At 42.6% G+C, this 23,216-nt stretch overlaps 1 protein-coding gene across 2 annotated transcripts in view; it reads left to right on the top strand.

The window, feature by feature from the left end:
* The window catches only part of LOC125334653 (ubiquinol-cytochrome-c reductase complex assembly factor 1), a 47,688-nt gene that overhangs the window by 5,115 nt on the left and 19,357 nt on the right, over nt 1-23,216 (top strand). Inside the window, exons 3-7 of one of the 2 annotated variants that reach the window (XM_048321733.1) lie at nt 781-885; nt 6,073-6,180; nt 8,455-8,527; nt 14,250-14,307; nt 20,193-20,301. In XM_048321733.1, the coding sequence (XP_048177690.1) occupies nt 781-885; nt 6,073-6,180; nt 8,455-8,527; nt 14,250-14,307; nt 20,193-20,301 (453 nt within the window). The remainder of the gene's footprint in view (nt 1-780; nt 886-6,072; nt 6,181-8,454; nt 8,528-14,249; nt 14,308-20,192; nt 20,302-23,216) is intronic. The other variant, XM_048321734.1, reaches the window with a different exon arrangement.

Here is a 23,216-nt window from a genome sequence, read left to right as displayed (position 1 = left end):
TTGTGACACAACTCTGCTATGAAAGCACCAGTCCACACCAGTAGCACGTGACATTGGGACTAGAGGTGGAAATGAGCAGTTGTGAAGTTATTAATGAGGTTGGGCTTACTCTGAGCCACCAGTACATTCAGTACATGTCTGGGGATGACTGCTCTGAACAGCATATTTACTTTGTTTGAATTAATTGATAACAAGGTACTGCTATGTTGCGTGTGTTGGGAGGCTGTGAGAGTGTTCTGTTGAGGTGGAGCTTCTTTCCTGGGGAGCCCACTTGCTCCTGTTTGAGAGTTTTCTTTGTTGCGCAGTAGCTCTGATTGAACTCATGTGCCTGAAGTTATAGGGGCTGTAGTGGTAGCTTTTACACTGCAATTTGTGTTTTCTCAAGTCCTGGCCACAAAGACAATTGAATAGGCTATAAAGTTGTAGATAGAAATAGCTGTTTGTCTGCTAAATCAGAGGAAACAGTTATTCTTTATTAAGAGACCAACCCCATAATTAGAAGTAGTGTGAGAGTCAGAGAGCCCGTGGCTTTTGAGTGCAGTGTTCTGCCAGTCCATTCCATCAGTACATTCATGGAACATTGGAAAATGAGGTGTGGAGCATTAAGCATGGACAGCCATTTTGTTTGTAACAGTTCTAATAAGTTTGTGCTTTTTGTGATACAGAATTTTTCAGGATTAGCCAGGTTTAATTGACTTGGAAGCAAACTACGGGTGGTTGGCGTAAAGTTAAATCAGTGGTCTCTTAATTTTTTTTCTTTTCTTTTATCATTTATGCTAGAGACACAAGGCTGGCCCCTTCCAACTTTCTAAATTCTATGGTGGATTGATTCAAGCCAATGGAGCCATCACACAGCAAAACAGATCCTTTTACAATACAAATAAGGTGAGAAGAGTTGGGTATTTTTATTGTTGGAAGGCACATGTGCTAGGGATTCTACAGAGACAGGAGGCAAAACACTTCTCAGAACACGTAGGAGAGGATTCAACTTTTCTCTAAGATGTTCTAGTAATATGTGAACAATGGGTCTGGTAATTTGAGAAGGAATTCTGTTCCTTTCCAGCAGATGAAGGGCTGGCATAGGAAGGTGCAGTTACAGTTGGGTTATCAGGGTGAAGGTTCCATTGACAAGGCTGAGGGCTTCTGTCCAATGAGGAAAGAAATTGAGGCAAGGTGTTGGGGCAGATGTTCCTTCCACACATATTAGAAGTGATAAGATGTTTCCTGATTCTTTAGTGTGGGAATAACGTGTGGTGACAGTTTTGCTATCTGCTAAACACTGCAAATTGTCATGCAGTCTACTAACAGCAGCTAATTATTGTGTAATAATTTACTGTTCATCTGTGCTGTTTTGTTAATATGTCATCTATGTGTCTTGTACACATATTATCTTTTGTCTTGGAATAGAAGTTTTCTGAGGCATGAATCAACTCCATAAGATCAGTTTACCACTTAAACTAAGGGTGTTAGCATCTCTCAACTAATAAATATCCTGATCCTGCTCTTGTAAACCCAGTGTGAGGAAAATGGCAAAATGGAATGCATGCATGAGAAATGAGAGGACAGAAGGAAAAAGAGTTAGGGACTGATGGGTAAAACTTCCATTAAAACAATAATCCCGGTTTGCTGTCTAGCTAATAGTGCATTTTGCTGATGTGGAGTTAGAGGTACACACTAAGAAGGATTTTAAATTGGTTATTTTGACATGGATAGAAAAAATGAAGTAAAAACAGAAGTGTGCAAGGGAAGAACCCATGCCTGCTCTTTGCATTTACTTCTTAACTAGAGGGTTTCTTTCTTATAGTCAATTTTTCAGTGTTTTTCAGCTGTTGAGATAAACCAAACATTTTGCAGATGGAGATTGAAGCATATACAAAGGGGTTGCACAATTTATCACAGCCAGAGCTAAAGATGTAATCCAGGCTCCCAAACATGGTGCATGCCCCTAATCCCCGTTCCTGCCTGCAATGCTCTCTGAGACCTGCACAGGCAGCACTTGCAGAGCAGATCTGGGAGAGCAGTGGGTGACAGGACAGTAGATCAAACAAACCAGGAGTGCCATGAAGATCTTCAAGGCAGGAGTCAAGATTTGCTTTTGGTATATTGGAAAAGGCAAGGGGAGGGGTACAGGGGTTGAAAGATGGATGGGGAAACTTCCCAGTTAAAATAGCCGTGGTGTAAGAAGCCAGGCAGGATTTATGACCAGAGAGGAAGCAGTTTACAACAGTGTAGGTTTGAGGTGGGTTTTTGGACTGCAACTTCATTATTTTGAATAGAGAAGTACTTACTCATCTTTAAAATGTGAACTTGACTATGCACTCCTGGTGGGAAAGTGGTTTGGAATTAATGGTGAGCTCCAGATGTTTCAATTTATGTTTGGTGTCAAAATAATTGTTTGCTTTAAGCACTGCATTTCAGGTATTGAGCAGGAAAGGCAGCCTGAGGTGGGCTTATGTCCCTTGCAGTGTCTTGATGAGCTTGTTTTGAGTGAGCTGTAAAATACATTTTTGAAGTTTTCTCTCTCTCTCTGTGTCGTGGTTTTAGCCCAGCTGGCAATTAAGCACCACACAGCTTTCCCCCTCCTCACCCCAGTGTTTCCTAGATCTGATTTTACAGACGCACAGAGGATTGTTTAATTGCATTTGGCTGCAGCCCTGGCGTTGGCAGGATGAGCTGCAGGCCTCTATGCATAGGTTGAACCAAGCACTCTCTGCTTAAATCCCTTCTCCATCTCCTGAGCTAGTTCAGGCTGAGTTGCAGAAGAGTGAAGCAAGAAACATGGCATTTCCTAGAAAAACCTGCTTGTTGGTTAGCCATTGTTTTAGTGACGAGCTAACAGCATATTAATTGTGATAATTTTTGTTTTTAACTTAACGCATAATGAAAAACCTGTACTGAGGGAGACTTCATAATGCATTTGTAGATAAGAGGCATGTAGTGAAGTTCTGCCTGGGTTCACTAGAGATTCCGTGTGATTTGAATTTCTGTGGAGGAGATGAATGTTGATTTAGTGAGTGTGGCAGTGGTTATTGGACACAAGTTCTGCCTTGAGCAGTTCTTATCATTACCTAGCTGAAGGGGATTATGGAGTTATAATGGAGGGTTAGGAGTCATTTGTATAGTATAGCTGAGAGTATTGCATTGCATAATCCTGAGGAGAAGGTACTAAAATTGGTTTAAATACCCATGTACGTGTCGGTGGAATCAGTGGGTCCGTGACACGTGGCAGATGGTGCAATGTGCCTCTGCAGACATTGGTAAGAGGGGACGTTGTGAATGGGTTTAATGACCAGCATTCAGTGGAGGAACTGAGTATCACAGGAGGTCCTGGGCAGTGTTTACACTGTCTGGGTGGTTGACAGACATTAAAATAGTGCTGGGTGTGTTTCTCCCGGTTTACCTGAGTGCTGGGCGTGGCAGGATTCGAGCCACTGGCAGCCATCCATGGACAGTGCACAAGTGCAGAGTGTTTTATCTCAAATGCTCAGGCTTGTGTGTGGATATGCACAGGGATGGGTTATGTCTCAGAGCTCCAATTCCTGTCACCTTTACAGTTAGTTTTTAATTAAGTATAGCAACTTGTGCAGAGTATGGATCTGTACTTTAATCTGTATCTGAATAGGTATTTACTTATCATTCATGCCATTTCATTACTATATTAATGCTAGGAAGGCTGTAGAGAATGATCAGAAATGGGAAAAGCTTTCAATATGAGAATAGCCTATTTTAGGACCCTTCTATACTAAGGAGCATATGTATTATACTGGCCTATAAAAGTAATAAAAGATACTGAAAAGTGGGATAGGAAATGGTTGTTCGCAGGTTCTTATGGGAAAATTGGGAGCATCCAAGGATCATAGAATAGTTTGGGTTGGAAGGGACCTTTAAAGATCATCTAGTCCAAATTACAAGGCTGGATTTTAAAAAGGCACAAGGGATTTTTTTTTTTTCCTTTACACTATGAAACTCTGAAACCCAACTTACCACAGCTTTGTGTTACGAACGCTGGGATACTGAAGGTGTATCCAGTTGGATGTGGAAGGTATCTTTTCAGCTTTACACCGGCTAGCGCTTGTATTTCAATGCCTTAGAAAGCCTCGAGCAGCCTTGAGAGGTAGCACGGGCGATCTAGCACTTTAGTAGCTCTAAAATCGGTACCTGAATCAGCTGCAGAGCAAATACCATCAGCAGAAGCAAAGAGGGAGAAATATAGCTCCCTGCTCGCTCAATTCCCTGCAGTTAGAAGCCTTCAAATGAGACAGACGACCAGAGATGTTTACAGGAAGGTAGCTGAGCTGAGAGAGGGCGTTTGCCTCCCCTCGACCATCTTTTTATTCGGAGAAGGGGAAAGGGGATGACTGAGGGCGGACCCGGGGTGAGCGGCCAATCAGACGCTGCTGAAGAGTCTGAGTTACATTTGGCTTTGCCCGCGCTTGGAACAAAGGAACTCGGAGCACATGTCTTTGGGAGGGGGGATGGGAAGCTCAAAACAGGCAGCAACAGTTGGAGCTGATAAAAAAGTGAATAGATACGTTTTCTTGCGCAGCAATGTCTGTCAAAAGCTGGACAGGTACATCCCAGAAGGCTGGGGGTTGAGAGCTGTATTTCACTGCTTTTGTGTCATCCCCAAGGATCTGCTCCTGGTCCTTGCTGGAGTTAGCATCCTGGTCTCATTGCTTTTGCAGATTTTAATGGCTCTCAGCTGTATTTCCTCAAGTATATGTAGGAGATTCATGCGCAATAGATGGGTTCAAAGTAATTTTTTGATAGCAAAAAGTCTGTACTGCATACTTAATTAATGGAAATTATTTGCTTGAGTACCAGTGGTGATTACAGCTGGCTGATGGCTGCTGCCAGGGTGCTTAGAGGCAGAATGCCATGAAGTTTTCTTACCAGTTGTGCTGCTTTGGACTGGGGCAGAGTAAATTTTCTTCCCAATAGCTGGTATGGGCTGTGGTTTGGATTTGTGCTGGACACAGTTCTGATAACCCAGGAATGTTTTAGTTACTGAGCAGGGCTGACAGAAGGTCAAGGCCTCTCCTGCTCCTCACTCCACCAGTGGAGTAGCTGGGGGTGCACAAGGAGTTGCAGGGACATAGTGGGGACAGCTGATCCCAACTGACCCTGGGGACATTCCAGACCATCCAGCATCATTCTCACATAAAAAGCTTGGAAGAAGGAGGAGGGGGGTGACATTGGTGTGATGTTACTCTGATGGAGCTTGGCCCTCCTGGGGATGGCTGAGCACCCGCCTGCCTTGGGGAAGTGGGAAATGAATTCCTTCTTTTGCTTTGCTTGTGTCTGTGGCTTTTGTTTTACTGATTAAACTGCTCTTATCTCAACCTGTGAATTTTCTCACTTTTACCCTCCCAGTTCTCTCCCCTATCCCCAGCTGCCCACTGGGCTTAAGCCACAGCATCAGCCCGGGGGTGTTTAAGGTGTGTAGTGAGTCTGAAAGAGAGCATTTATCTTCATGTTTGCAGACACTGCAAATCATTGCTGAATAAGTACTTTGCTGATCTGGATTTTCTACAAGTACTCTGTACATTAACTGCAAGGGGAATGACAGTCGGGGGGAGCTCTGGTAAGAATGGTGGGTTCACATATCTTCATTGGTTTTAAAACAGAGCTGATTGGTTTATATAGTGTATAATTACTGTAGAATGCCTGTGAGAGGAAGAGAAAGAAAATGTGAAAGGTTAGCTTTATTTGCTCATTTTATCTGCAAAAGACTTAAGCCCAAGTAAAGACACCTAGAAAGAGTATGGGAGTCTTAAGATAGCAGCCATATTTTGGAAAGCAGGTTTCTGTTCAGACTATTTGAATGTGAGCTTTCAGTGGGATATTTTAATCACAATGGTTATGCAATGTTTGTATTCATAAACAGAGGAATGTCATATATGAAAACCAGTGGAATATTTTCAGAGGAGACCTAAACAGTGTTTTGTTTTGTTGAACAAAGAAAGCAAACAAAAAAGCCCTAAATTTCTCTGTTAAATTTGTAGCTTTGCTAACTGAAATATGTCAGATTTAATTGCTGAGACTGAAATATATGCTATTTCAATTTTACAGCATCTTTCTGCAAAAGATTCCTTGCAGCCATCTGAAGAAAAAGTGGGTGCTTTTACAAGGATAATAGAAGCAATGGGGTTCACAGGACCACTCAAGTACAGCAGATGGGTAAAGCAGTAATTTAATAATTCTTTTGGTTGTTTGATAGTTCTAAAAAGCAGACAAAAAACACCCCACTTTTTTTTCTTACGATAGGAGCAGTACTTAATGGAAAAGTTTTAATGTAAATTCCTGTTTTCTGAAGTAAGGAATTAATAATCCATATCTTGAACCTCCATTATCTATGTATTGCCATCATTGACAATGCAGCAATACTGTATTTGGTTTGTAGGGTCTAAATCCTTCTTGAATTTCTTCAGATATCTGATTTTTCACTTCATTTGTCCACCAAAGAACAGAGTAAGAGCCTTAACAAGGGTGTCTTCTGAGCAGTCAGTGGTGAGATTTGGTGTGGTTGCTGTTCAGGTCACTGCTCAGTGGTAGCTGACTAGGGCAGAGTCACAAATAGGTCCTTCTCTTTCTTCTTTTCTTTTTAAATAGCCCTTTCATAAAATTGTTGTTAACACTGACCAAGTGAGAGCAGCTCTGTAAGAGATGCTTTTGGTTCCTTATGCAGAAGAAAAAAGATGAAATTCATAATTCCTTTTCTCTGAACTAAGGAAGAGTACAAAAGAATGAGAGGAAAAGGCAGCTTGAAAGAAGGACTGAGCCCAATTGTGTTGGAATTAAAACCAGTTATTTGAATAAAAAGATTAAAAATAATAGAAGTTTTAAGGTGCTTTGAATAGCTGCAAGGCAGAGGGCACCTCCTCAGGGACTGATCTGAAACTGTTGCTGATTGCATGCTGCTCCTCAGAAAGTGTAAAGCAAAGATAAATGACCTGTAACAGGCTTAGGTATTTTGGTTAAAATCAGTTGCTTTAATCAGGTGATACTAAACCTCTTGAGAGTGTAGTTTCTCTCCCATGTCCTTGTGTACATATTGTTGTAATAAAGATTCTTGTTAGCTCTAAGTGTTGATTTCAGAGTTCTCCTTAATTGCTGCTCTTTACTGCCTGCTTTTGGCTGGGGAACCTGGGTTGGGAGAGAGTTATTTTGTGGTTAGGGCCCAAGAGACCTGAGTTCATTTTTGGCCTTGCCAGTGCTCTCTAGGAGATCTTTGGGAAGTTTCTTAATATTTCTCTTGCTTTTTTCTGTTTTATTCTCCCTTCCCCCACACCTTTTCTACCCCCTAAAACTTCCATGATTAAATTTCATCAGTTTTTCCTTTGTTACCTGCATTATTTAAGGGCTGGATTGTGGGGACTGTTCTTTACAATATGTTTTTAATGTCTAGTAATGCCTGCTCTGGGGCAGTGACTCTCACCAGGGAGATCTCTGTTCACAGGCCAGGCAGTGTTTCACTTAAAAGGGAAACCTTCAGAATTCCTGTAAGCAATGTAAATCATTTTACTTCAAGAAGTTTAGATATATGTTCGATTTTTGACAGAAGCCTGAGATTACTGATGAAGAAAAATAATGGGGTCCTGTGTTTCCTCAGCAATCAGTTGCAACTTCTTTATTTTCCTTTTGGTTGGAGGAGACACAAATAATTACTTTGGTGATTTGAACTGCCATTTAGCAGGCAGGGTGCTCATCACTGCGATGTGGTGAGCACTGAGATGATCACTGGTATACATCACTAGAAAAAACAAAAAACTAAACCAAAGCAATCCAAACCCAATGCTGCTTCTCTTTAAGATCTTTGCTATTAGTTGTTGTGCTCTTTGAAGCTTCAGCACATGTCTGTGTTCTAGATGATGCACTGGAGGTGTTTTGGGTGCAGTGGCAGGCCAGGAACAAAACGAGACATGCTAAAGCACCTGGGAATACCTCATGTTGTTCATCATTCGGGATTCCTTTCTCACTTGTGTAGTCAGTCAGGTTTCATTTTTCTAGGAAAAAGAAAAGCTATTTTTAGGACACGTCTGGTATGTGACTTCTTTAATATTTAAAACTTAAATTACACAAAACACTCTTAGTGGTATACATCACTTAAAGTTATTGGAGGAAACCAGGAGTTGTGAATTGGGATCTTTGGAGACTCTGTAAGTAAGGCCATTTAATTTATATATTCTGAAATTATATCAAGTAGTATAGCACACTAGATTTGGAAGGATATTCAGGAAGACATTTAATAATTTCTTTTCCTTCAAGGCAAGATTAATTATACTCATGCCATTACTGGCAGATACAATAGTATAATGTGCTCTTGAAAATCTCAAGTGATAGTGATTCTCAAAAGAAGTGTTTTCGGAAAATGGCAGTGTATTTAACAAAACCAGTAGTGTTCACCAGCTCTGGTGATGAATGCTTCAAGTGTTGTCTCTTCTTTTTGTTTAGAAGATCAAGGTGGCAGCGCTGCGCATGTACACGTGCTGTGTGGAGAAAACTGACTTTGAGGAGTTCTTTAACAGTAAGTGGGGGACTGATGGTATTTGAACTGCTGTCCTGGTAAGAGAACTTACGATGGAATTACGTCACTGGATATATTTACGCCGATAAAGGCAACAACAAAAAGACTCGTCAGATCCTACCAGGGCGTAGTCAGCTGGAAGGTGACTGTACTGCAGCATTCCCTTAAGTTCTGCAGTGACAGAGGTACAAGGGCAGACTCTGGAGTCTGGCATTGTTACATTTTCCCTCCTGCAGTGGGGAACAGGAACTGGGGTGGGATGGGTAAAACTCAGAATATCCTGGACTTTGAAGGGTCTTGCCATTTTTTATTACCAGGGATGGGATAAACTAAGAATCCAACTATCTCTTCCCTTTTTATGGTGGTCAGATAGTGCCTGTGTCCTGCCCTGTGCCATCCCCAGTATAACTGGGATGCAGATAAGGGAATCACACCCATCCACTAACACACAACTTTTTTATGATACAAGGTCAATTAGATCACAGGGATCTCCTGTCTCTCCCTGTCATGGATGGGGCAGGTTTGGGTACAACTTAAGAGACTTTCTACATTTTTTACTGACCCTGACAGCATTAAATCAGGACACATTTCTTGACTGGATAGAGAGTATGACTAGAACAGAGATACAAGTCCCTCCTATAAGTATATAGGTATATTAGTGACTTGGATTGGGATGGTTTTTTTGACATTGTACACAGTGTTTTAACTATTAACTAAAAAATCTGTTGCAGCTTTGAATAGTTTCAAATCTGGTTGATTAAGGGGGAAGATGTACTTTTGAGACTTACGTAAGCTACAGTAATATTTTTTTCTTATGTGAATCATTTCCCATGTCACTGTGATTTAGCTGATAGTAAGCCCATTACTGGATCTGGCCTGTCACCTGGATTCCTGAGCTACCAGATGCTTTCTTACAGCACAGGTTGGGGCTGCTGCCTCCTGAGAGATCAGCTGAAGGGACACCTTCATCCAGTGCAGAGCTTATTGAGGGTGGTTTGTTACATGGTGTTGCTACTGCAAGATTTCCAAGTGGTTTTCAGAAGGTTTTCCGAACCTGTGATACGGTTTTGGCAGTTGCAGGAGTGAGAATTCTGTGAGCAGTAGGATTCATCACTAGTGATCAAAACTTGAGAACCTCGTTTTCCCTGTGCACACCCTCTCCCAGCTGTGTGCCCTCCCAGGCTTGCTCATATAGAGTCTCCTCTGTTTGTGGTATTTATCTCTTAGACAGGGGCTTTGCTGTCTTTAACTGGTGTTTCACTATCCCTGTTTAATTGTACCAAGATCTATAAATGTTGCCCTAGCTTAAAATTTAAAGGAAGTTCAAAACATATCTGTGGAAAAAATACTGGCACAGATTTTCAGGCTCAATACTGAGTAAAGTAGCTTCAGTTGTGTTTTTGATGTTGTCTTACTGTCTTAAAAAGAAAATGTGTATTTTAAAGAGTAGGATGTGTTTGCATGGACTGAGACAGTTGTTGCCTAAGGGACAAGGCAGTTTTCTGGGATTGATGGAGTGCATGATGCACCTGTGGTGCTGGGATCAGTGCTTGTGCTTCCAATGAAATCATTATTTTTATATCAAAACAGGTAAAAGAAGTTTCTTTTGCTTCTGTCTACACAGAAATGCAGCTGTTTAGGGGATTAGCTCAAAAATTTAACAGGCTTGTGGTCCATGTTAAAAAGTAGTTCCCCTAAAACAAAGGCAGTGTGGAATGGACAGGAAGCTTTTAACATGGTTTTGCTGTGTTTAGGCTGTGGTTCCATGGGCAACTGAGTTGAAGTAGCAGCCAAAGGGAAAAGTCTCACTTCTTCCTGTGCCCCTGTTCTGGACTGGGCAGTTGGGTCCTTGGGGAATGTTCAGGTCACTGAAAGAGAGCAGCCCAGTTTACTGGCATCCTCGTTTGCTGTATTGGTGAGCTAAAGTGGCACATGGAAGGGTCTGGTGGAGAGCAGCTGTGGCATAAAGCAGGTGCTAAGGAGTGCATACTTGAGAGGGGAACATGGCATGGAGCAAGATACCCAACTTCCACTTGAGTTCACAATGTCTTCATCAAACTGTGTCAGGAGCTGGTTTTTTCCTTTTTTCAACTAAAGATGGACATTGCTTAAGCCCATTGCTCCCTCCTGAAGGAGCAGCCTGTGGGACTGGTAGGAAAAGAAGCAAGTACCTGTGAACTCTGCTGTGGTGCTGCAACAGCAGAGCAGTGCCTGAGCCTGTGCTCCGTGGGTGCTGCACCCCTCCCGATGCCGACGCCGTGCTGGCCGGGGAGCCCCAGGGTGGGACGGTGCTGCCTGAGCCACAGCTGTGTGCTGAGCTGTGCTATGTTTGTGCTCTGCTGCCCCCAGCACTTCTGGCTCTAGCTGGAGGGTGTTGATATCCATGTAAGTGAACTGCTCAGAGTCAGCTTTGCTCTCTGGAGAGCTTATTAGCTCCTTCCCGGCCACGTGTGAGCCCTGTTTACCTGCTGAGCTGACCTGGGAAACCTGCAGCCATTCATGTGTGAAACCACTCGTGGGCTCGTTAAGCTGCATGAGCAGAACCAGTTCTTCACAGAACCCTCTTCAGTATTTCTGGATGTGCTTTTGTGGTGTGGTTGTGTTGTGGCATAAGGAACAACTGCACTGTGACCTTACGGAGCTTGGATTGGTGTGTGGAGTTTGTAGGGTAGCTCTCTTACAGAGGTGACAGTGTAAAGAGTGGATAGTGTGGTGGAGAGGACTAGGACAGTGATAGCATTTCATGTCTTGTGGGCCCTCTCCCTATCTCACTGCATTCCTGCTGATGCCCAGTGGAATTTCCATGGCACAGTATTAGGGCCCTGTGAACTGCCTGTCTGTATATGCCTTAGAACAGCAGCTCCCAAAATACAGACTGTGGATATGCAAGTCATGAGGTCACTGTAGGATATAAAGAAGGTGTTTTAATTGAAACTCTTGAGTATGAAACTGCAGTTAATTTTATTATGCTTGCCATCCCTTTGTCTCTTGATATTGGATCACTCATGGATAAAAGTTTGGGAACTCTCCTTTAGAGCCCATATCCCAAATGTCTGTACTGTGCTGCTTATGTGGAAAGTGGAGCTATTTTAGGACTTCAGCTGTTTCTTGTTTAAAGGAGAAGAGAGAAGCAGCAGAGGGAATAGCAAAGTTGCTGGTGCCGGGTTTAGCACAGAGCTTGGGTAGTTCCGATGCAGCAGAGGAGGCAGCCTGTGAGGAGAGAGCTTCATGCCTCACCTCAGACTTGAAAGGTCAAAAGAATTTTTAGGATCAGGCAGGTGATTCTCAGAGCTGAACTGGAGTTTGGCTGATGAATGTGGACTGTGGGGTAACCTTGGCTTCAGCTCAAACTATTAATGCTGTTAATTCTCTCAAGTCAGGCAGCGGCAGCAGTAGAGAGCTCGTCCTACCAAATCAGCCTTTTGGATGGCACCTTGTGGGGCTCAACGCAGCTCAAAAAGGCTGGAAGTTACAGGACTCTGATTCTTGTGTTTCCCATACCCCACCAGCTGCATTCCAGGCTCCTGCTGCTGCCTGCCACACTCGGGGAACACTGCCACAGCACACCTGTTTTTTTGCAGTATGTGGGGATATTATCCCATTGTGTCCTTCCTAAAGTTGTGGTAGTGGCAAAGATGACCCATCATGAAAAAGTCCACAGTCAAGTTTTGCATCCCTTACTTGATGAATTTTAAGTGCAGAATATGACTGCAGGAAAACACGTGTCCTCATAATTCTGAACATTCCTGTCCCTTATAGTACTAGACACGTGACCAGGATGTGTTTGTGCACAGAACAGGTTTATTCCCCAGCTGATATCACAGTAATTTCATAGGTAGCTTTATCATCAGACATTTTTGTCTTTATCTAGTTTTATTCTGAGGAGAATGGTCCATCCTGTAATGAAACAGAGAATTATTCTCCCCAGATAGTTTACTAGAATAAAGTGTTCCAACTCCCCAAATTTTAGAATTCCATTCTTTTTACAAAGCTGATAGCTGAGGGCGAGCTTCTTGCCTTAAAGGAGCCACCCTTCCTTTAAATTTACCACGCAGACAGTCCAAATATAGAAGTTAAAAATGATTTATAAAAATAGAATTGCAACTCTTGGAAAGTTAGGGAAAAAATTCTTGCCTCCTGGGTACTGAATAGGTCTTTAAAAACTTTCCATATTTCCAGGAGCAGAGGTGTGAGCTTTGCTTTCCACTGCAGAGTGATTTCTGTGGTGGGGGACTGATCCATGGGAACTCCTACTGGAGAAACCTCTGTCTGAACTGAGTGTTTGACTCTTGACTTCATTTACTGAGATGGTTTGGTTAATGCAGGCATTGTGTGCTCCTGCCCTAGTTAGAGATGCCTTGGCGTGGCTTTAGCTCAAAGTAGTTATTTCTAGGCACAGGAGCTATTTCTAATAGGAATGAGAGAGCCAAGAGGGTAGAAGGGTGAGGGAGATTTTTGTTTAATCTCCAAACATGGACTGTTAGTGCCTTTGTACTGTCTTAGAGGTGATGTATGAGCACTGGTGCTGAAGCTTGGCACCTCCCAGACTGATGGAGTCATCTCTCTGGGGAGGCAGGAATAGTGGTGATCTGTCTGGCTCTTCTGACCAGAGCTGGCATATAAAAAGAAAGAGGCTGTGAAAGTATTGCTTCATGATCTAGGTGGATCTCCTTGGTAATACTTGACAGCCAAGAAGTAAAGGAGCCAGGAAGGAATCTATTCAACACAGAAGAGATGAGGTTGACTTCCCTAGGGCACACTGGACTGTAGAGTCACTTTCTGAAGGCTCTCTGGCCTTCTTCCAGGTAGGTTTGAACAGCTCAGAAGATGACACCAAGTGCTGGGTAGGGCAAGGTGACTGTCTCAGATCCTTCTCGTTAGGGACTTCCCTTAAAAACTTCTCCAGGAAACAGATGCAGAAGTGTGCCCGGGAGGAAGGTTTAAGATTGACAGGAACTGAAGGATTTGGCATGCACAGAACCCACAGGTTCATTTTTTTCAAGCATGAGGAAGAGGAATATGGTTTTTGTGCCATGTGACCTAAATCTGCAGCCTCACATCCTAACAGCAAATGGAAATCCATCATGTGAACACACATATGGACAAGCCATCTCTGGGAAAACCAGTGGCTGTGGGAGTAGAGCTGAATCAGGAAACAGATTGTTTCTGTGGTTGGTTGATGGGTTTAATCCTAATGTAGCCTGGATGGAACACTTGGAGTGCTGTGGGCTGTGCAGCCATGGAGGAAATCCAAACAGTGGAGTGGGAGCAGAGACCCAGGTAACAGAATTCTGTCCCTGGCAGGAGACAGCAGCACATGGGAAGGAAGAGTGTAAGAACTGAGCAAAGCATCCATTGATTCCTCTGTATTATTCGCTGCTGCTTTGGGGCTCTCCAAGCTAGAAGCCACATGTTTGTCTCATTCTCCATTTTCCTGGAATTTTTTCCCCCTGTAAATGTTATCCAAGTGAGCTCTAAACACCTGAAATCTTTCAGAATCCACAGCATCCTGTGGCTGCATGTTCTAGAGTTTAAGCACAAACGTGACAGTAAATGATGTTTGATTCCAGTATGTATATACTGTTATTACTGAAAATAAATTACTTAAAATGCTTTTAGATTTTGGTGAAGTGAATTTCTGTTAAGCACAAAATGTGATTATATTCATTTTAATGTTTGGTTTTGGTTTTGTGTGTTTTTTTTTTTTTTCCCTTCCATCAAGGATGCCAAATGCCTGATACCTTGAATTCATGGTTTCTAGTAGCCCAGCTTCATGTCTGGTAAGTGAAAAACAAAATAGTAATATAAGTATTTTCAGGAAATGGAGTTATATGCACTTTAATGTGAGAAAAAGTAGAGCCTTCTATCCATGGTTGATAATAGAGGTTATAGTCATGATGATTGTATTTCAGCAGTTTTCTGCTGAAGAACAAAAAGTCCCATAGAGAAGCTGACATCTCTTACATCTGCAAATTCCTCACTAGTGGAGTGATCTTTGCTGTGAGTTTTGTAAAAGCCTTGCTCAGGCTATGTGGAAAAATCTTACTTGGATGTTTTAGGAAAGGTTTAAATTTATGTAAAAGTCATTTAAATTGGGAGAATTTGTGGTGATGAGAAGCATTTAACAAATTATAGCACTGGCATTTATTCTTTCACCTCTGAAAGGTACATGCAGGGTTGTGAATGCCAGCTTGGCTGCATGTAAAAATATTTAACACCTTAAACATGAAGTTTTTTCCCTTTTTCGTTTGTGAAAATAGTAGCCAAAAAAATCAGGTTTTCATCTAGCATTACATACTTATAAAGGTCAGAGGATGCACAAGGGAGTACAGTAATTTTCTGAGTGCCAGATCTTTCAGGGAACTGAAGTCCATAGACTGGAGTTCAGCTGTACAAAGGCTGAAAGGAGGATTGTACTGAAATAGCTGCACTTAAGGCCCCTTATTTCCTTGCCTCCTCCTTTTTCCCTTCCTCCCTTTTAATTTCCTGACTCCTCAATATAGTGAAAGATGGGGCAGCTCATTACACTGAAGAGTGAATAAATTAGCAGAATCATTGCAATTATAATCAGTTAATGAAATCAGTGGAATCAAGTAAGGAAGACCCTTGAAATTTGCAGTTAATTTATTTCCTACTGTTCCCTTTGGGAAAAAGGCTTTAAAAATGAATTGATAAGCTAATAATTCATATAGGTATTTTGAAAATTGGTACAATATATGTTAAAAACCAGACTGTTTGTAAGTATCTGGGAAAACCTAAGAGAGCGAAGGTGAATCTGCAGAGAACACAGTTTTTTCACGTCATCTTGATTTCTCATTGACAGGACAATGTATCCTGTGATTAATACACAGCATCAAATTCAAGATTAATTATAAAAATAAACAAGGGAACTATGACAGAGATGAAACTGGTATAGGATAGGCAGAAGTTTCTAAGATCAAAAGAACATTGGCTTCTTTTGAAGGTGGCCGAGAGTTGCTGCACTTTGAGCTGGTGATGTTATGGAGAGATTTGCTGAGGAGAACTGAAATACCCTTTATGTGTAGGATATGGTGGACAGGTGCAATATCCTGCACAAGCAGGAAAGAACCAAATCCCTCTGCCTTGTTGTGACAGCAGTGAAAATTCAGGTGTGGAGGTTAGCACTAGAGGTTAATTTTTCTAGGGTTTATGAGCCTGGCTCCTCTGTGTTCCTGGCAGGTTCACCTAAGGAGCACTGTCATTCTGGACCACAAATGAGAGATCCAGTTTGATATTCCAGGATACAGAGAAGCCTGTGACAGGCCTGCTCACTACCTGGGTCATTGGGAAATGCTGTAGGCATTGCTTATGATGAGATGGGTGACCAGCATCCTGCCATGACATACTTTGCTTTCCCAGGCAGGTTTATTGCTATGTTCTCTAGGATTGTCTTCCTTTAGGGAGTTTGACCTCGATAAAGTGGGAACAGAAGTGCTTCTGCTAGCTTTGGCAAGGTCAAGGACATCCTACTCCTGTCTGAAAACTCCAGTTCTCTCTTTCCTGCTGGACCATTTGCCTCAGGGGCTAGAAATCTTCCTGATCTGGTGGCGAACAACCTGCCAGGAGATTCTGATCACCATCTGTTCCTGTTCCCCCTAGCAGAGCAGTCTGCATCACTTTCTTATGTACTTACTTACTCCCTCTTATTCAGCAGTTTAGTTTCAACTGATTTAGAGTGTCTTCTGGAGCCAGAGATGATGGGAATTTTTCCTACTTTGGTAAACTTTGTCTCCGTTTCTTACTGTTGTCATTGTCAGCATATTCTTTGCATCCCAGCTTTTACAGACTTGCAGGGTTTGTCAGGGCATGTTGTTGTGTTACACATTCTGGTGGGTTCTCTTTGAATCTCTGGCTCTTACTTCTTCCTGTCTGTGAACAGAGTATTCCTACTGACCCCAGTCAGAAAGAGAGGAATTCAGGCCCTCATGTTTAGCCTCTGCTTTTGCAAACTTCTTTCAAGATAATGTTCCTTTAGAAACAATCCAGTGCCTTTCAATGCAGTGCTGAAATCATGCTTTAAAAAGTCAACCCATCAATATTATTTAGGAAACCAAACCATCATTTTTCTTTCCTGAATGCCATGTTTTTATAGGCTGTTTCTGTTACTTCACATCTTTGATGTCAGGAGGACTCTTGGTTTATATTTTGAAGTCCAGACCTTTAGAAAAGCTCTTTATTTCCTCTGCTGGATTTGCATTTTCCCATGCATCTAAATGGAGTATTGGCTGAATCCAGAGCTGTTACCAAACTGCCAAAGAAATTACTTGGGTGACTGCTAAGGAATGTCTTGGTGCAGTATTTATCATGTAGATACCTAGTGCTCCCTTCATATTTTCACCAGACCAAACATGGTGACACCTCTGACGTATTTAGGATCAAATAGAGTGGTGTTACAATTCCTGTTCTGAAAGACTTAGAGACCTGTTGCAAAAGTTCATCAAAGCATTGTTTTTCTTAAGGAAATCTGTGCTTAGGAAGGTTTTGATCAGCCTGAGGAAGTCCAGAGGAGAATGAGAACCACCGAGTATGTAGAAAACAGTTCCTGCAGGAAAAGATTTCTCAGATTTCTCTGATTTGCATAGAGAAGCCTGAGGACAGAATACCATTTTGAAATGCAGCACTTCAGAAGAAAGAGAATAAACTCTGTTTTGTGTCTTAATTGCATCAGAATAGTCTTGCTTGAGAGGGATTTTAAGAATTAGCTTATTTGGAATGTCTTGAGCATTTAGTTGATCCTGTCTTAACATGAGGGAATGGGCTACAACAGCCTTTACAAAGGCCTGAGGGGAGAGGAGACTGCACAGCCAGGCTGGGTTCTGTCACCTGGATAGAGCAGTGGTGGGAAGCTGGCCGGGCTGGAGCACAGGAGAACATGCAAACCTAATTAGGACCTGTTCAGAATTCTGCTGGTAATCATCATTCACTGAAGTGTAATGTCACAACAGAGCTGATGGAAAAATCGGTTCAGGAGCTTCCTGCTGTCCCCCAAGCTGGTAGCTGTTCATGAGTGGGTTAAACAGAATAAAGCCTTCCAAAAATGCTGTTGATATTTGTATTGGTTATCCAAAGTAATTTCTCTGAGCAACGATAGCATAGCTGCAGAAATAGTTGGCTCTGGAGCAACTGAGGAAGCAGGAATGAGTGGCCAGGAACGGGACAGCAGGAAAGTCCGAGTAAGCTTTACCCTGAATGGCTCATCACACCTTGATGCATGGTACAGGGCACCTCACAGCAGTGATCAGGGGTTGTCAACCACCACTTCTGGTGTTTAGGCCAGTCTGGCACTCTGGCAACACTGACAGAGGCAGTTGTAGCTGAGGCTTTTGTGAGAAACTGCAACATCTCAGCTGAGAGGAGTTACAGATGCTCCTGATCCTTTTCAGCCATCCTTCCATATCATTTTCTTCTAAGATAATCTCTCTGCATAACTTAAATACAGCAAAAATTATCCAACCCAACCAGGGTGAGGTAGACAGCTTTCTAAAGATAGTTTGGAGTAATTTTCCTTTCAGGGTTTGATGAAGATGAGTCAGTATTTGTCTAAACTACAGAAGAGATTGTGCAGTGAAACGATGAAATGTTTCACACCATGGTGATCTAGTTAGGAGGTCTATAGGCTTTAAAGAGTCTGCACCTCAGACAGCAGGTGCAGTAACAAACTACCAAACTTTAAAATAAGCTGCAAAATTCCATGATCTCACTCGTGGTGCTGCAGAAGAGCTGTGTGACAGCACTGTGCATCCAAATGCAGAGCTGCCTCCTAGGCTCCATTGAGTAGCAGGTTTTCTTCTGAACACCACTCCAGTCCTGCTCGCCATTGACTAGTTGTTGCCTGTTGGTCTCTGCACTGCTCTCCTGCTTCACCACCGCTGAAGGCGCACAGGATAGGAAACACTGTTTATGCTCAGGGAGAGCTTTTCTTGCCCCTGAACTTTTCACCCCTGAGTTCACCTATTCAGCAAGAGAAGTACAAAAATGCTTTATTTAGCCCAAAATTAATCTTTTAGGCTGAGTCTTTTTCTCTTTGACTTGTTAAGAGTGAGTAAAATTTTTGAATTCAGTAATTCACTTCTTTGTACAGTTCAGTTATGAAAATGCACAAGAGAAACAAAGGTTTTGAAACTGGTAGCAGTAAACCGAAAGTTTTAAGCCCTTTGTGCATTTGTTTTGTGGAAGGTCTGGTACCTGGACAGCTGTTCTCTGACAGCTGTTCTCTGATCACTGTTTGAACAGAAAGCTTTGTCATCCTTCTGTGAGAAAGTGAGGATTTGGTTTTGGTACCATCTTAATTGCATTTGTTTGCTGGGACAGTGGTTCTAACTAGCAATAAGAATATAGGACTGCTGCAGGGTTTTCTCCCTTCAGTTTTTGTCTCTGTGACTGTCCCTGGCAGTAAGTTTTACTTCTTCTGCATATTGAAAAATATTCCTCTACTAATCCATACACAAGACAGAACCCATCATAAAGATGGACCTCTGTCCTTTTACAAGTCATCTTAGCACACTTCAGCTGTTTGTGATTTTCCCTGTTTGAGCTGGCACTCATGGGTCACCAAATACTTGTAATGCTTATAGATCTTAAATTCACTAAAGAAATGAACCTATTAAAAAATAAATAATCATGTTTTCCTTTTAGCTCTTGTGGTACATTCACCATTGTTACGGTGTACCAGCTCCACAGTGGCCTCCAGCAGCTCTGCTGTCTTGGTTTTACAGGAACTGGAAGCATTTTCCTACCTGTAGCATGTCTATGAAAAGCAGTGACTTCTCTCAGCTCCAGTGTTTGAGCATCACCTCGTCTATAGTGACTCAGTCAGTCCTGGATAGGCACTTCTGTCTTTCAGCACAGGAGCAGAGTTGCTGAATGAGGTAGAGAAGATGGGGCAGGTAATGGGACCGGTCCCAGCCCAGTGAGGAATCAGCCTGGGCTTCGGTTCATGCTCTTTACAGATGTTTTATAATAGGCAAAATAAAATGATTATTTTATTTTGTAGGCAGAACAGCAGCAATGAAGTTCAAGTGGCTTTAATGCTTTAAAAAAAAAAAAAAAGGTAAAACAACTCAGCCTGATATTCTCATTAAGATCTCACAATGTGCTTACAAACCTCTGAGTTGGTCTTTCATGTGGGGGTTTTGCCCAGTGCCCGGACATGTATCCAAAGACCCCTGCAGTTGAAATTCAGGACATTGCTGATGTGGATTGGTTGAAGACTGTAACTTGCTTAAGCTTTCCCAGCTTGGCTAGTTGGGCTCTTACAGCACTTGAGTGTACCAAGCTGAGCTACAGCTGGCTCAGAGCCTGGGATTAGACAAGCCATGTGTTCCTGCTCCAGAGGGTGAGGTGTTCTTAAGGCTGAGGAATTTAGGTTGCAGTAGTGTTTAACTAGATTACAGTACTGTCAACAAGAATAGAGTCCACTGTCACTCTTCCATGGCTGGATTGGCCAAAATCCAGCAGATACAGCTCCTGAGTACAGAATGGAAAAGCTTGTCATAGATTATTAAAAAAAAAAATCTGTGTGTTTTTCTCCTGATCACAAACACATACCATAAGGAAAATCTTAAATGAGCTGGAATGTATTTAATGTACTCTTTCCTTTTTAAAAAAAGCTCAGGAGCTCTGACTGTGGTGTGTGCTCTTGCAGGATGTGCCTGGTGCGGCTGAAGCAGGAGGGCCGCACAGGGAAGTACATGTGTCGCTACATCGTTCACTGCATGTGGGAGGATGTCGAGCAGCGTGGGAAGGTGATGGGGGTAAGTCCTCTCTGGTGGTGTTAATCCCATTGGAATTGAAAGATTCCCATCTTTTAGTGCTTTTGTGGATTTGGGTATCTTAGAAAAATGCCTGAGAATCAACCTGTTTGATGTCTTTACCAGCTTCAGCTGGTACCTGCTGTATTGAGCCACCAGCCTTGTTCCTGAAAGCGTATCATGGCCTGGATAAAGGTTTTGATTTGTCTGAAATTAATTAATTTCCTACATGATTTGCCATGTGATTGCAGAAACGGATGCTGCTATAACAGAATGGGGATAGGAGTAAGCAGCTGGGGTAGGGGGGAATGTGACTAGTGCCAAATCTACAGCCACAACTTCAGTAATTCCAGCAGAGCTCTTGAGTTTACTCTGTATCTAAAATGGTTAAAGGAAAGTTAATCAAAAAGGGGTTTTTGTCAAGTTCCTGCACATGACTGTAATTAGTCCTTAGTGTATTTTTCATTTTGGATTCTCTCTGTGCCTGATCTTTATCACAAAAAAGGTGTTCTAAGGAGAGAGTAGTTCTAAGGAGAGTTCATTTGCAAGTTTCAAGGAAGAGGAGGGTTGGATCATTCTGGCTTATTCTGAGGAAAGTTATGGTAGTTGGTTGTAATGGTAATTTCTGTCCTTAAAGTCTGAAAATGTGTTTCTCCAGCTGGGTGTTGGTAATTGCCTGAAGAGAAGGCATTGCAGAGGCAGTGGAATTAGGTGACAGCAGACCTGATACTGGTGAGGCTGCCTGTGTTCAGGGCACTTCTGTGGGAGAACAGGGCTGGGAAAGATCTCCCGTGTTGTTGAAAAGGAAGAGAACTGTTCAGTTATTAAATAGAGGTTTGTCTATGAGTAAAATAAATTATGCTGCTAGAGAAGTGACAGTTTTCATATAGCAGTAATTAATGGTGTATTGTCAAGCCTTAGTTGTCAGTTCTGTTGGAGAAGCTGCCAGGATGGGAAGCTGTTGGAGAAGCTACCAGACAAGGGAATTAACCAGTGAGTTAGGATCTGGGATGCGATCATATTAGTAATGCAAGAAGTTTCTCTCTGATCCTTTGATTTGTATGTGGTTTTAGAAGGTGTTGGTTCTGGTGTAACTTCAGTTATTCCATCAGCAGGGTTTGAACAAACAGAGTTTGTTCCTAGTTGTTTGGAATTCCGTAGCTTTACTTCGTTACACGTTGCTTTTAAAGACAAGATATCCTGTTAATCTTCTTTTGAATTAAATCTAGATTCGTACATCTGAGAGTTTTTTGCTATATTAATGTGCTTAGATAAATTCCAGTATGGGAATCTCCTCTTTCTGGTAGGGCAGTGTGAGTGAGCCTGACAAATCAGATGTACTGGTGGAAAAGACTGAATGAAAGAGCTTCTTCATTTTTGTCCTTATCCAGTGCCTTCCATATCATACCACTGGTTGATTCTGCTTTCTCTAGGAACTACACACAGCTCAGATCTTTACTCTGGGTGTAAATTTAAGGTTCTTCTTCTTGAAAAGCAAAAAAAATCCCAAACCCAAAACAAACCCCGGCCAAACACATCACCTCCCACAGCACCTGAAAGTTTCTGTCTGAGTCCATGAAGAAAATGAACCTTTGGAGCAGAAAATGATTTGTCTGTTTCTTTTGACCCTCATTTTGTCTTCTATGAACAGAGTGCTGGTTTGTAGTTTTCTGTGCAGGGTTGGAAGCAGCAGACAGCAAAGAGGAGCAAAGCTGGCTGTTTGCTGCCCTTCCAAGCAATGCAGGACTCCAAAGTGAAGAATGCTGAAGGTTAGGCCTGTATTGAAAGCTTTACAGTAAACCTTAGGGGAAAAAAAATAGTGCTTAGTCAGTTCTTTTTAAAGGGATGCACAGGGTTTCCATTTATGCAAACTAAACGATTGCGTTGCTCCACAAAATTCCCCAAAGTATAAAAAAACCCACCAGTGTCGTTATGTTTTCATCCAGTCTGTACCCTGAAGTGTTTATACATGCATTTTGCAGCAGCATGGTTGCTGTGTGATGAAACTGCAAGGAGCTCTGAAGTTTCTGGAATGCCATTCATTCCCTGCCTTGTCAGGTTAGGCATCTAGTCAGTTTATCCTTGAATTTAAATTTAAATTGTGCAGTCTTTGTAGGAATGACCCTGCAGTGGAATCTCCAGCGTGCTTAGCTTGCATACTGTGATTCCTGTAATACACCAGGCTGTGGCCTGCTGCTAACACAGCCTTTATGTGGCCACAGCAGATGCTCAGAGGAAGAACCTGCACATTTCAGGGCTTAATCTCCAAAGTAGTTACACCTGTGTGTGTATTTAGTACAGCTGAGCTGCACAGAGGCCCCTTGGTTTAATGAGCCTCCTTGGGTGAGAAGTGAACTCCTGAGCAGGCACTGAGGGGGAGTGAGAAAGCAGAGTGGACTCCCTGGGGGTAAATTTGGAAATCAGGACTGTTCTCTTCACCTGTAGTCTTGCAGTGGTTTGTTTTGTTCTTTTCTTTTCTTTAATCTTTTATTTATTCCTGATCTTTTAGTCATTATTTGTAGTCAGTCCGCTATGGAGACAGGCTGAGAATGTTGGAGCTGTTGAGGCTGGAGAAGAGAAGGTTGTGTGGAGACCTCACAGTCCCTTTCCAGAATCTGAAGGGGCTACAGAGAAGCCAGAGAGGGACCCTTCCTCAGGAACTGCAGTGACAGGACAAGGGGGGATGGCTTCACATTGAAAGGGAGGGAATTTGGGTTAGACATGCAGAAGGAATTCTTCCCTGTGAGGGTGGGCAGGCCCTGGCACAGGGTGCCCAGAGAAGCTGTGGCTGCCCCTGGATCCCTGGAAGTGTCCAAGGCCAGTTGGACGGGGCTTGGAGCAGCCTGGGACAGTGGAAGGTGTCCCTGCCCATGGCAGGGGTGGGATGGGGTGAGCTTTGAGGTCCCTGCAACCCAAAG

This window comes from Corvus hawaiiensis, chromosome 17, assembly GCF_020740725.1.
Source record: "Corvus hawaiiensis isolate bCorHaw1 chromosome 17, bCorHaw1.pri.cur, whole genome shotgun sequence".
Classification (NCBI taxonomy): domain Eukaryota; kingdom Metazoa; phylum Chordata; class Aves; order Passeriformes; family Corvidae; genus Corvus; species Corvus hawaiiensis.
This window is presented reverse-complemented; position numbering and strand designations above follow the sequence as displayed.